Below are 14,249 nucleotides of genomic sequence, written 5' to 3'. Positions count from 1 at the left end.
CCACCTGCCTCTTAGACCCGATTCTGTCTAGGCTGCTTAAGGAAGTTTTACCTTTAGTTAGCAATTCTTTATTAGAAATTATCAATCTGTCTTTACTAACGGGCCATGTACCACAGGCCTTCAAACTAGCTGTAATTAAACCTCTTCTTAAGAAACCCACTCTTGATCCAGAGGTGTTGGCTAACGATAGACCTATATCTAACCTTCCGTTCCTCTCTAAGATCCTCGAGAAAGCAGTCGCAAATCAGCTGTGTGACTTTCTACATAACAATAGTTTATTTGAGGATTTTCAGTCAGGATTTAGAGTGAATCATAGCACAGAGAAGCTGCGTTCGATACCACATCTAATAGGCATTAAAGGAGCCACACTTAGCTGGTTTAAGTCGTATTCATCAGACTGATCTCAATTTGTATATGTAAACGATGAAACCTCGATGAAAACCAGGGTCAGTCACGGAGTTCCACAAGGGTCTGTTCTTGGACCAATTTTATTCACCTCATATATGCTTCCTTTAGAGAATATTATCAGAAAACACTCAATAAAGTTTCATTGTTATGCAGATGATACCCAGTTATATCTATCGATTAAGCCAGACGAAACTAACTAGTTCTCTAAACTTCAAGCATGTCTTAAGGACATAAAAACCTCTTGATGTCAAACTCCGACAAAACTTAAGTTATTCTTCTAGTCCCAGATCACCTTCTAAATCAATTATGTAACAATATAGTTTCTCTAGATGGATTTGCTCAGGCATCCAGCACTACCGTTAAGAACCTGGGAGTTATCTTTGATCAGGATCTGTCTTTTAACTCTTATATAAAACAAATTTGCCTTTTTTCATTCACGTAACATTTTGAAAATCAGGCAAATCCTGTCTCAAAGCGATGCAGAAAACTAGTTCGTGCATTTGTTACCTCTAGACAAGACTACTGCGTTATTATCAGGCTGCTCTAATAAGTCTCCTAAATCTCTACAGTTTATCCAGAATGCTGCAGCACGTGTTCTAACAAAAACTAAGAAAATAGATCATATTACTCCGGTATTAGCTTATCTGCACTGGCTCCCTGTTAAATCAAGAATAGAATTTAAAATTCTTCTTCTCACCTACAAAGCTCTAACTGGCCAGGCACCGTCTTATCTTAAGGAACTTATAGTTCCATATTACCCAGCTAGAGAGCTGCGCTCAATCAATGCAGGGTTACTTGTAGTTCCGAGTATATAAAAGCAGGATGGGAGCCAGAGCCTTCAGTTATCAGGCTCCTCTTCTGTGGAACCAGGTTCCAGTTTCAGTCCGGGGGGCAGACACACTCACCACTTTTAAGAGTAGGCTTAAGACCTTCCTTTTTGATAGCGCTTATAGTTAGGGCTGGTTCAGGTTCGCCTTGGTCCAGCCCCTAGATATGCTGCTATATGCCTAGACTGCCGGGGGACTACCTAGGATACACTGAGCTCCTCTCTCCTCTTGTCTCTCTCCATCTTTATGTATTAATCTCCTATTTATGCACATTACTGATTTTGCGTCTTCCCCGGAGTCCTTGTGCTTTCTCGCCTCGCAGGTTCCCATGAATCGGGGTTATATCTGGACTGTCATCGTGCCTCCTGCTGTGGCCCTGCTGACACCCACTGCTACTACCACTATTATTATTAGTCACATTACTATTATTATTCCCTGTACTATTACGCTAATTGGCTTTGCTTCTACCCTGGAGTCTTTGTGCTTTCTCGCCTCGCAGGTTTCCACGAATCGTTGTGGTACCTGGACCATGGTCATGCCTCCTGCTGTGACCCGGCTGATAACCACTGCTACTTCGAGTATTATTATTAGTCACATTGCTAATACTATTTCCTATATCATTATTTTAATTCTACTATAGTCATTGCTGCTTTTATAAGTAGTCTTAATTTTCTTCCTTCGTTACTCTGCTTACTACTGTGATTATATGAATCATCCACGTCATATACATTGAATGTGTTGTAACTCTGTTATATTGTTCATTCTGTACACATGACATCTATTGCATTCTGTCCATCCTGGGAGAAGGATCCCTCTCCCATAGGTTTCTTTCTTTTTTCTCCCTTTTAAAGGTTTTTTTTAGGGGAGTTTTTCCTGTGCTGATGTGAGGGTTCCGGGACAGAGGATGTCGCATGTGTACAGATTGTAAAGCCCTCTGAGGCAAATTTGTAACGGAACCATTTATGTCATATGCATTGAATATTTTGTAACTCTGTTATGTTGTTCATTCTCTGCACATGACATCTATTGCATTTCTGTCCATCCTAGGAGAAGGATCCCTCCTCTGTTGCTCTCCCATAGGTTTCTTCCTTTTTTCTCCCTGTTAAAGTTTTTTTTAGGGGAGTTTTCCTGTGCCGAGGTGAGGTTCCTTGGACAGAGGATGTCGCATGTGTACAGATTGTAAAGCCCTTTGAGGCAAATTTGTGATTTTGGGCTATATCAAATAAATTGAAATTAAATAAATGTAATATTGCTAGCCACACTTTATTGCGGTTCAGTCAAAAGCTCCAAACCAGTGCAAGTATGGTCCTCAGTCCCACAATGCAAATCTAAATACACATAGCATTAAGCGAGGAAGTATATATATACAGTTGCAATCAGAAATATTCAACCCCCTCACCTCAAAAGACATTATAGTGATGTGGATGAAAGATAATGACAATAAATGACAAAAAACCTCATTAAACAACAAAAAATATTCATTGATACATATTTGAGTTATTTTGACAACAGAAGTTGACTTAACTTTGAAGTTCAAATGAAAAATGTAACTCTTTTAACACATGTGCATGTGCAGTATTATTCAACCCCCAGCTTCAGTACTTTGTGGCGAATCCTTTAGCTTTTATAACTTCTAACAAACGTTTTTGGTAAGTGCTGACAAGCTTCTTACACCTCTCGATCGGAATCTTTGCCCATTCTTCACGTGCAAAAGCCTCTCGCTCAGTGATGTTTGATGGCTTCTGTGCTGCAACTGCCTTCTTTAAATCCCACCAAAGATTTTCAATCGGATTTAAATCTGGTGACTGAAAAGGCCACTCCAGGACGTTCCAGGATATTTTTCTCAACCTAGCTTTGGTTGACTTGAAGGTGTGCTTGGGATTATTGTCTTGCTGGAGAGTCCAGTGATCACCAAGATTTAATTTGCCAACAGAAGGCATCACATTCCTCTTTAAAATGGCCTGGTATTTCTGGGAATCCATGATGCCAGGTACACGATCAAGACTGCCAGTTCCTGCCGCAGAAAAACAGCCCCACATCATCAATGACACACCTTCATGCTTGACCGTGGGGATGGTATTCTTCTGGTCATAAGCCTGGCCTTTCGCACGCCAGACATACCGCTGGTCCATATGTCCAAACAGTTCCAGTTTGGTTTCATCAGTCCATAGAACTGTCTTCCAAAACTCTGTAGTCTTATCCAAATTCCTCCTGGCATATTCTAGTCGACTTTTGATATTCCTTGTGGTCAAGAGTGGAGTGCGTCTTGGAGTCCGGCCATGAAGTCCTTGTTTATTCAGTGCACGTCTTATAGTTGCCACTGAAGCACTTGTACCAGCCTTCATCAGGTCATCCTGTAGGTGTCTTGCAGTCACACAGGGCTTTCTCTTAGATGTTCTGACTAAATTGCTAAGGGAAATGTTGGGCTTTCTTCCATGGCCAGGCAGGTTTGCAGCTGTTCCATAAGTATTAAACTTCCTTATAATGCTCCCAATTGTGTCTCTTGGAATATTACATTTTTGGGAAATCTTCTTATACCCAAGGCCCTTCAGGTGTGATGAAATAATCTCCTCTCTCAGCTTTTGTGGAAGCTCCTTTGTCTTTCCCATGTTTGCAACTCACCTTGAATACCTTCATGGGTGGGGTTTATATATGCATCACAGCTAAAGCAAATGAAGGATCATTATAGAGTTCCTAAAGGCTTAATTATGTTTCAACTCCACTTTAGGCCATAAAAACTGTCAGACAGCTTTAAAAACAACAATATTATATAGGGGTTGAATAATTGTGACATGGCTATCTTAACAAAATATACTGTTACACACAAATACTACATCATGCATTTTTTGTGTTGATTTTATATATCACTCAACTCATAAAGAAGTCATCTGAAGCAGAATCTTGCTCTTTGAAAAAACTTTAATTGATAAATCCTTAAAATCTTTGGGGGGTTGAATATTTCTGATTGCAACTGTATATATAAAAAATATATATGAGAGTAGGTCTCCATATAAACAGAAAGCTTTATAGCTTTATAAAGCTAAATAAATGAAGAATGCACAGCAGTGACCACAACAAGATAGTGATCCATGATGCTAGGTGTCCTGGTGCCAGCAGAGCAAGATCCATATCAGCTTGAAGATTTCATCCAGCCAAAATCATTAGAAACTACAACCCATTGCTTCAATACCGCAGGGTAAGGATTACACCTTATTAACACTCAACAAACTAAATGTTCACATTTAAGATATGTGTAGGACTATATGCAGAAAAATAAAAGTCATAAAATACTCTGATGCGCTTCCCTATAGATGTAAGAAGGAATTTACTACAGTAGTGTAATTAGCAGGAGGGATAAGCATTAGATGGCCCAAGATACTGGCAATGTTAAACCATCTTCTATGGATTTGAACTTAATCCAGTTTCTCTCAAAATAGATCTGCATGCTTTACACACCTCTTTGAAGTTTGAATTAAATGCAAAAAGTTTCTACAGTGATGAGCTGGAAGAAGGTGTGCTGCGTTTGGCCTTGACAGTCCTATTGAGGGGAAAATACATTGAAGGCCCTTTGGCTGAGAAACAAGGAAGAGTAAGAGAGGAAATATGAAATGATTAAAAACAAGCACAAGACATCTATCTGCGCTAAAGACAGCCTCAGGCAGATACAACAATCACTTACTCACATATTGAGAATCACACAAACCAAACAGCAATTAATTCAAAAGAAGATATTTCTTCTGTTTGGTCATGCAAAGCTGTTAAAATATGCTTCCCCACTGTCTCCTTAGTCTCCTTCTATTTCTCTTAATCTGTCTCTGTCTTCAGAGCCCCTTTCATGTGTCTATTTGTCTTGCCACTGTCTCACTCCTGCTTCTCTTTTCCCAGACTAAACACAGAGTAACTCGGGCAACTTTGCTTCTCTTTTTTCTGTGCCTAATATAGTAAATATCAGAATAATCAGGCTTAGAGAAAGCTTAAAATAAAAGATAATGGGGGGCCGTCTCCACCTTACATCCATCTTACAGTTCATGTTCATCTCCGAAAGACACGGAGTACCAGAGGTCCCTGATAAGTAAATTATAATAAATTATATATGAATTAGTAGGTGTTGAAAAATAACCGTTTTATTTAATTAGTAACCGTCATCAACTGAAACAAAAACTCCATATTCCTCACAGATGGTTAAGATGTAGTATGTGTGGGTCTCTGCCGGTTATGGATAGGTGGGTGGGGGTGTTTTTGGCACCTTGAAATATAAATTGGAGAAAATAAATAATCAAAAGTGTGGAAAATTCAGAGAGGGAAACCATGGTGACATGATTGTCTCAGTTCAGTGGCAAAGCCAGTTATCTCACAGAGACACATCCACCCAGTCATCCTGTGATCCGTTGGTTTGGAGAAGGCATGGTTCAGGTTGACAGAGGTTTGTATCAGTGTTAAAAAAAAGAAAAAAAGAGAAGATTTGGTACCTGATGGAGAGTCTTTATCTCTCGCTTCCACTCTCTCTACTATCTCAGAGTCTTTCCCCTCCTTTGGATATAAATAGATTAGTGCCTGACTAGAAGTCAGCAAGTCTGCCTTTTGATAGTGGTGTTCTTAGACTTAGGGGGCATGAAATTATGATCCTCTTGTTCTGTTCTCCTACCTTTGAAGAGCCATTTAACTCAACTCTTATAACAATGGTGCTTTGCTTTTCCAACAACTCCTTCCTAAAATCCTCTTTCCTTCTCACATTTTGTTTTTTCTATCCTTCTTTAAGAGCCTTAATCACTGGTAATCACTTTCTGTGTTACTGAATCAACAAGATTAAGTCCGCAAGTCCACAAACCTACATTTGAACCACAAAAGAGTTATGATCTTGCTCTCCAGTATCAGAAAAACAACATCAAGAGTATACAATTACGGTTAGAGAATTGAATTACAAGACTGTTCTTACACCCCTATGATTGATTTTTCGCTTATGTTTTACAGCTAAAACTGCTTGGTTAAGGTTACCTGAAAATACCATTGTCATAGTTCAAACAGGAATAGATTAGTTGAGATTTGGAAATTATTTTCTGTCATCATTATAGAAACCAACATCTTTAGCCTTCATCAGCTACATATAATCATGATGGATTTAGGATTGACAGAATTATAAAGTCTGTGTAGGGAGGGGGTCAGGATGGATGGATAGGTCAACAACATTTGACATGGAGGACCGCTGTTGGTTTCCTGTGTCCCACTGAAAATAAACACTTTTTTGTTTAAACAACACAACAACAGTCATTCCCTAACCTTGTCCAAGTTTTTATTATTGTAACTATTATGACAATGGTCCCATAACTTTAACAAAATGTATTTTTTATCCCAGATTAAGATGTTTCCCTGACCTTAACTAAATACATAATTTTTATCCAAACAATGATCCTTTCCTAAACCTAACCAAGTTATATGTGTGCCTGGACATACATGTAGTTGTAACAGATTTTTTTTTTGAAAGGCACTGGCATACTATGTCCTGCAGATAGGGGTGTTGGATCAGAAAATGCTTTTATATGTCATTCTAGAGGGCATAGCCAACGTACAGTATTTTAGGCTATATTTGAAGGACTTATTGGACTATGGGTAGGTGATGAGTCGAAGACAAGATGAGTGGTCTCCAGTGGCAAAGCTAGATGCTTCGTCTTTATGGTTTGTGTTTGGTGAGGTTTAGGCAAATAAAACCAAACTCAATTTAAACTAATTTGATCAAGAATAAATGGCTAAAAGGAAGGTTAAAGAAAAAGTATTTGGTTGAGGTCAAGTAAAGGTAATGGTCAGGGTCTCCTGGTGATTGGAGATAGCGTAACAGTCTCTGTTGTCGAAGAAATAGGGTGTGTCTATGTGTTCAAGGTCTGGCTAGGTTTGGGAAACTAAAACTACTAGGTAAGATTTAGGAACAATTATGCTAATGAGAACAAAATTGCACTTTAGACTAATTACTGTAAAAAACTCTTTTTTCTTACGTTTGTCTTGGATGTGTCCTTACCATCCGGCACCTGGTGACTAAGTTTTATAGAGGTAGGCACCCAAAAAGGCCTTGAACACAGCAAATAAGAAAATACAAAAAAGCGCAAGCTGGGAGCTTACCTATGGAGAGCGTCTATCTTGTCGGCTGTGATTCCTCTCAGCAGCTCCTCCAGCAGGTCTGAGCTGTCGGACGGAGAAGCAGGTGGTTTGACGGTAGGTGTGTGAGTGAACCAGCCAATCAGGAGACCCAGCACAAAAAGCCCCAACCCTGCCAGGAAGTACCTTCGAAGAATGAGGGAGTGGTCAGTAATGAATCAAGCGGGGTTACAGCGGGTAAAACAAGTATTGAACACATCACCATTTTTCTCAGTAAATATATTTCTAAAGGTGCTATTGACATGAAAATGTCACCAGATGTCGGTAACAACCCAAGTAATCCATACATACAAAGAAAACCAAACAAATAAGTTCAGAAATTAAGTTATGTGTAATAAAATGGAGTGACACAGGGAAAAAGTGCAAAAACGCATGGAAAGCCAAGACACCAGCTGAAATCTATCAGTAATTAGAAAGCAATGCTGCCCCTTGTCAGTGCAAATTAATATCAGCTGGTTCAGTCCCAACTGATGGCCATAAAAAGGTGTCTCATTACCAAGGTGTCACACAAGAAACATCTCATGATGGGTAAAAGCAAAGAGCGCTCTCAAGACCTTCGCAACCTGTTAGACGTGTTCAATGCTTATTTTACCCGCTGTATGTCCACTTGCTAGCTTTTATTTTTGGAAATCCATTAGCATCTCACATTACTCCTCATGTTCTGGAAAAAGCTAGAAGACGGACGTGGACTTCATTTCACTTTCATTAAACTTCTGTTGCCAAAGTCACCAAATTTCTAAAGAAATATTTTCTCTTGAATAGGGCAGATACTGAACAATAGTGTCCATCAGGTACTTGTAGTTCATTTAAAGGCAGTGTTCATGCATGTCGATATGTTTGACATCAGATAGACTGCTAATACTTTTTCTTAGCAGCTGATTCAGTATTGGTGTTCGTGGTGCAATGCCGCACCATGCAGTCCTTGAGTTCAAGCACCCTGCAATGGTGCTTATCTAGACAACCTTTCTGTCCTGGCAGATGTTGTGTCGATTGGAATGGGTGGGGCTGGAAATGTTCTTGGGGTTCTCAGATCTCACTTTGATCCTCTATGTTGCAGTACCGGATACAATTAACAGGATAATAGATATATACAATGACGATGATATTAGTAGGAAGAGGCACAATCAGGCAATGTCATATACAATGATATGTGGTTGTAGCAGTGAGGAGAAAAAGGCAAGTGCTTCAAGTTCCACTTCCAATGAAATCTTTATTTGGTAAAGGCCAATATTTTTTAAAGTCACATTGATATGTGAAGGAACAGGTTCCTTAGATGTGTTTATCATCAGTAGGGGAGAGGATATGTCAAAAATATCATATCACAATTTTTTTCATGTTGGTTATTAAGACTATCTTACAATTTACTGAACAGTACCATCAAACAAATGTCCCTATTTAAAAAAAAAATTGCCCTACAAGCTGACAAATGCACCAAATCTCGAATTTAACATTTTAATGTTTCTTTTAATGATTATCAATGAGTTTTCAAAATATTTATCAGTTACTTTTCACATGAATTCCTCTCCACATCAACATAAATTACAGCTAACCCAAATCACTTTAAAAAAAAAAAAAATGCATCACTTTTAAAGCTGCTTTGCCTTCCTTCCTCTAAAAAAGTGATTAAAAAATGTATTAAAGCAATGTTTCATTTGTGAAAATAAGGTTTCTCCAAAGATTGTCAATATGTAGGATTCAAAACACTCATGATGCAAGCTTGGGTGGATGTCCAAACTGAATCAAAGGCTGAATATGGAGCAACGGAGTGAGGATGTGAGGTCACAACAATGTTGTTATGTTGTAATCCAATGTTAATCCAATAAACTGTCCATGTTGGTAGATTTGATGACACCAGCTATTACTATTTTTTCTGTAGCAGATCCCTACAACACAAAGCTTACAAGTTGTAGTTATGACCTTCGGTACCTGGAGCAGGGGATTTCTGGCTTGAGTTCTAAAAAGGCTACTTCAGCAGTCCCTGAATTACCTGAGTAGGAAGCAGTGGAGTCGTCGTTGGCCTTTATGGCCGGGAGCCCTGGTGAAGTGGGATATATAGTTGGGATCTTCCTGAAGTCGTTCAAACCGTCCATGTGGTGAAACTGAGACAGACGGCTGGATGGGTTCCATCAGCTCAGGGTCAGGATCAGGGCCGGGGTCTGAACACCCTTAAAGGAAAAAAAGTCTTACCCACCTAGCATGTTACAAATGAATCACATCTAGTATAGTATGGGTAAAATTGACCCAAACTGCCAGAATTCAATCTTTCCTACCAGGAGGACAGTTTGAGTTGGTTACTGGTAACTTACTAGAAACAAACACTAAGTGTAATGTAGAAAATAAACTGTAAATGTGATATGAAATAAAACTGTATTGCCTAGTTTTGAGTGTTGAAATTATCAGCCCCCTTGCTTGAGAAGGCATTTGTGTGGACAGAAAACAACTGTTGATCCAGAACTCCAGGCACAATTGAAAAACAGAGTCCTTCAAAGCTTAGGAAATCAAGTCTAGCTTTAGGATTTTTAAGAATTTTCTCTCTTTTGCAGCTGGTGGCAGTGGCAAACTTATCACATTAAAGGCAGTATTTCTCCACAGTGACAGGTTGTTTCAAATTATGTGTAAGGGTTTCTGAAGAAGTTCTGTAGAAAACAAAATCTAAAGAATGTTTGTTTTGGCATGCTGGTAAAACTGACCAATTTCAGGATAAATTACACACAGAACTGAATCATACTGCATATTTATTATGCGCATGCTTCAGTCATACATGCATCAGAAAATGTGAAACATGTGTGTAATGAATCCAGCATGAAAGGGTTGTGTATCCCAATTACGTTAAGGTACATCACAGCACCAAACGTCATATTACAAACATACACAACATAAATTAGATTTAGCATGGTCAGCCAGCTGATTTGAGTACTAATGTACCGCTCAAACTACAGTGGGTACGGAAAGTATTCAGACCCCTTTAAATTTTCCACTCTTTGTTTCATTGCGGCCCTGTGATAGGCTGGCGACCTGTCCACGGTGTACCCTGCCTTCGCCCATTGACAGCTGGGATCGGCTCCAGCACCCCCGCGACCCTTAACTGGATAAGCGGTTACGGAAGATGGATGGATGGATGTTTCATTGCAGCCATTTGCTAAAATCGAAAAAGTTCATTTTTTTTTCGCATTAATGTACACTCAGCAACCCATCTTGACAGAAAAAAACAGAAATGTAGAAAGTTTTGCAAATTTATTAAAAAAGAAAAACTGAAATATCACATGGTCATAAGTATTCAGACCCTTTGCTGTGACACTCACATGCTGTCCATTTCTTCTGATCCTCCTTGAGATGGTTCTACTCCTTCATTGGAGTCCAGCTGTGTTTAATTAAATTAGATTGGACTAGATTAGGAAAGGCACACACCTGTCTATATAAAACCTTACAGCTCACAGTGCATGTCAGAACAAATGAGAATCATGAGGTCGAAGGAACTGCCCAAGGAGCTCAGAGACAGAATTGTGGCAAGGCACAGATCTGGCCAAGGTTACAAAAGAATTTCTGCAGCACTCAAGGTTCCTAAGAGCACAGTGGCCTCCATAATCCTTAAATGGAAGAAGTATGGGATGACCAGAACTCTTCCTAGACCTGGCCGTCCAGCCAAACTGAGCAATCGTGGGAGAAGAGCCTTGGTGAGAGAGGTAAAGAAGAACCCAAAGATCACTGTGGCTGAGCTCCAGAGATGCAGTAGGGAGATGGGAGAAAGTTCCACAAAGTCAACTATCACTGCAGCCCTCCACCAGTCGGGGCTTTATGGCAGAGTGGCCCGACGGAAGCCTCTCCTCAGTGCAAGACATATGAAAGCCCGCATAGAGTTTGCCAAAAAACACATGGAGGACTCCCAAACTATGAGAAATAAGATTCTCTGGTCTGATGAGACCAAGATTGAACTTTTTGGCGTTAATTCTAAGCGGTATGTGTGGAGAAAACCAGGCACTGCTCATCACCTGCCCAATACAATCCCAACAGTGAAACATGGTGGTGGCAGCATCATGCTATGGGGGTGTTTTTCAGCTGCAGGGACAGGACGACTGGTTGCAATTGAAGGAAAGATGAATGCGGCCAAGTACAGAGATATCCTGGAAGAAAACCTCCTCCAGAGTGCTCAGGACCTCAGACTGGGCCGAAGGTTCACCTTCCAACAAGACAATGACCCGAAGCACACAGCTAAAATAACAAAGGAGTGGCTTCGGAACAAGTCTGTGACCATTCTTGACTGGCCCAGCCAGAGCCCTGACCTAAACCCAATTGAGCATCTCTGGAGAGACCTGAAAATGGCTGTCCACCAACGTTCACCATCCAACCTGACAGAACTGGAGAGGATCTGCAAGGAAGAATGGCAGAGGATCCCCAAATCCAGGTGTGAGAAACTTGTTGCATCATTCCCAAGAAGACTCATGGCTGTACTAGCTCAAAAGGGTGCTTCTACTCAATACTGAGCAAAGGGTCTGAATACTTATGACCATGTGATATTTCAGTTTTTCTTTTTTCATAAATTTGCAAAAATTTCTACATTTCTGTTTTTTTCTGTCAAGATGGGTTGCTGAGTGTACATTAATGCGAAAAAAAATGAACTTTTTTGATTTTAGCAAATGGCTGCAATGAAACAAAGGGTGAAAAATTTAAAGGGGTCTGAATACTTTCCGTACCCACTGTATATTTTGTTTGACAGCTATAAGCTGTGGGATTCTCTTCAATGTGGCAAAATATGTCCTGACATTGATCAGACAGTATTAATTTACATTGAATATGAGCTGTAATTGTCATGTTAATAGAGCAAACTAATCACCACATCATAAACAAATCCTATTGCTTTAAGTTAGATCAGCTACGTGACACACTACAATTTGCATTTTATATACTGCTTTTACAACTCATAACACATGATGCCTTGTTCACAGGGTTTTTTGAATACTTCACAATCATCAACTGTGTTTGACTGCATGACCAGTTGAAGTGAAATCTGGGGGTATTTCATTAATTTTATTACAAAATTGATATGTTATTGTGCCACTGGGTGTTTGAGAAGACAGGGAATTATTAGCCCCCCCGCCTCTATTTTTTTGGAATTCATTAAAATCTAAGGTCTCAGAAACATTTACTATTTCTCTGTTACTTACCTGTATTATTCTATCATTGGGTCTTTTCTGCTAAGCCCAACATTGTCAGCAGAGGGCGCTCTCTGTATCATACTGAGCATCAGCAGCTCACGCCAGTAGAGCAGAAGAAAGCTGTCAGTAGTGATGAGCGAAGTGTAAACGGAACAGAGAGCCTTCTGTCCAGATTTGTATTTTCATATATTTACATGTAAACTGACTTTAAACATAAATATGTTGATACAAAATATGTATTAACTTAAGTAAAGCCTTAGTAAATGTTTAATGCCATTGAATTAGATTGTAGTCGGGGGTGAGTTTGTCCGCGCTTCTATTGTTAAAATGGCGGAGCTCATTGAAATAATTCTGCTGGCTAACACTAATCTAAAAGACAGCTACAAGATATCTTGGAAATGTTTATAGCAACATAGTTAAGGAATGAGCCAGTGTCAGGCTGGAGAGCTAATTACATGTACTGCAAATGGAATGCTAATCGCTGCTAGCATGCTAACGTATTAGCTTATGTTATTAATACCACATGCTATCCCTCCAAAGCCACTGGGTCAGATGAAAATGTTTTCAGGTATATCTTTTACAAAATAAGAGCTCAGTCAGGATTCACTGTTGATGTTTCTTTATTGTAATTTCTGTGAGAAATCCTGTGAAAAGAGAATTTAGACTAGTATGGAAAGTAATGTGTGTTTATGGCATTCTATACGAGTTGGCGATGATAGTGAAATGTTTGTTATGATGAGTATTTTGTTATGTTGTAAAGGAACACGCCAGTAGAGCAGAAGAAAGCCATCAACGATGTGATGAGCGAAGTGTAATCGGAACAGAGAGCGCTTCTGACCTGATTTGTATTTTCATATATTTACAGGAAATTAAATGTTGCACCAGAGTGAGCTTCGTGTCATTCTTGGTCCTGTAACATTATGTTGAAATGAAAAAATATGTTTTTCACATTAGCAGATATCTTAACTGGCACCAGGTTTATAGGGAATTGTGTGTGTATACCAGTTAAAGCAAACCCTACCTGATCTCTGGCAGTCTACGTGTTGCATCTGCATGCGGTCCATGCTGGGTCCTGGTTCCTGTAGCTCCTCTTTTTCCAGGTCCCAGTCAAGATCTAGACCCCCAGAGCAGTGCAGAACCTCACTGACCATTGGGCCACCCTGGGCGTCACACACCTTCCTATATGCCATGTTGTCACCTGGATTTCAAATAAATTCAATTTTCATTAAACAGTTTCTACATTTTTATATTTCTATACTTAACATAAGCTTATTTTCAGTTAAATATTGTTCTAGTATTCCAAAACATCTTCCTGGGGTCATGTTGGAAATATTACATCCAACACCACTGATCCCAAGCCAACCCATGGACTATATAGGAAATAAGAAGACGTCATCCATTGTTTGTAGCTCTGGGTTTGGTATTTTTGCCGTGGCCATCTTTGTTTTTTTCTGTCACCATCTTGTTTTTTTTGGAACCAGAACAAGCTAAGTACGAAAGACCACTGAACCATACATTTTTAGGGCTACAATTGCTACAATTAAGTTGCATGAGATGAAAACACACTTTGAAAGGGTTACATTTCTAAGACGATACCTTTGGACAACGCCATTGTGGCGACCTTTAAACTCAATTCTCTGACATCAGTGTCCATTTGTAATTACCACAATTAGCCCCACTTTAAAGCATACCCTGCTTTATGGTCTTTCCTTTA

At 39.5% G+C, this 14,249-nt stretch overlaps 1 protein-coding gene across 1 annotated transcript in view; it reads right to left on the bottom strand.

Moving 5' to 3' along the window:
- Window positions 1–13,725, bottom strand: part of LOC129088805 (inactive N-acetylated-alpha-linked acidic dipeptidase-like protein 2) — a 422,940-nt gene extending 409,215 nt beyond the window's left edge. The window contains exons 1-3 of the mRNA XM_054596036.1: window positions 13,557–13,725; window positions 9,370–9,547; window positions 7,347–7,508 (exon numbers count right to left, since the gene is read on the bottom strand). Coding sequence (XP_054452011.1) covers window positions 7,347–7,508; window positions 9,370–9,547; window positions 13,557–13,725 — 509 coding nt within the window. The remainder of the gene's footprint in view (window positions 1–7,346; window positions 7,509–9,369; window positions 9,548–13,556) is intronic.
- Between the last annotated feature and the right edge of the window lie 524 nt (window positions 13,726–14,249).

The sequence above is a fragment of the Anoplopoma fimbria genome, chromosome 3 (genome assembly GCF_027596085.1).
Source record: "Anoplopoma fimbria isolate UVic2021 breed Golden Eagle Sablefish chromosome 3, Afim_UVic_2022, whole genome shotgun sequence".
NCBI lineage: Eukaryota > Metazoa > Chordata > Actinopteri > Perciformes > Anoplopomatidae > Anoplopoma > Anoplopoma fimbria.
The sequence above is the reverse complement of the archived record's forward strand: the minus strand, read 5'-3'. Positions and strand labels throughout refer to the sequence as shown.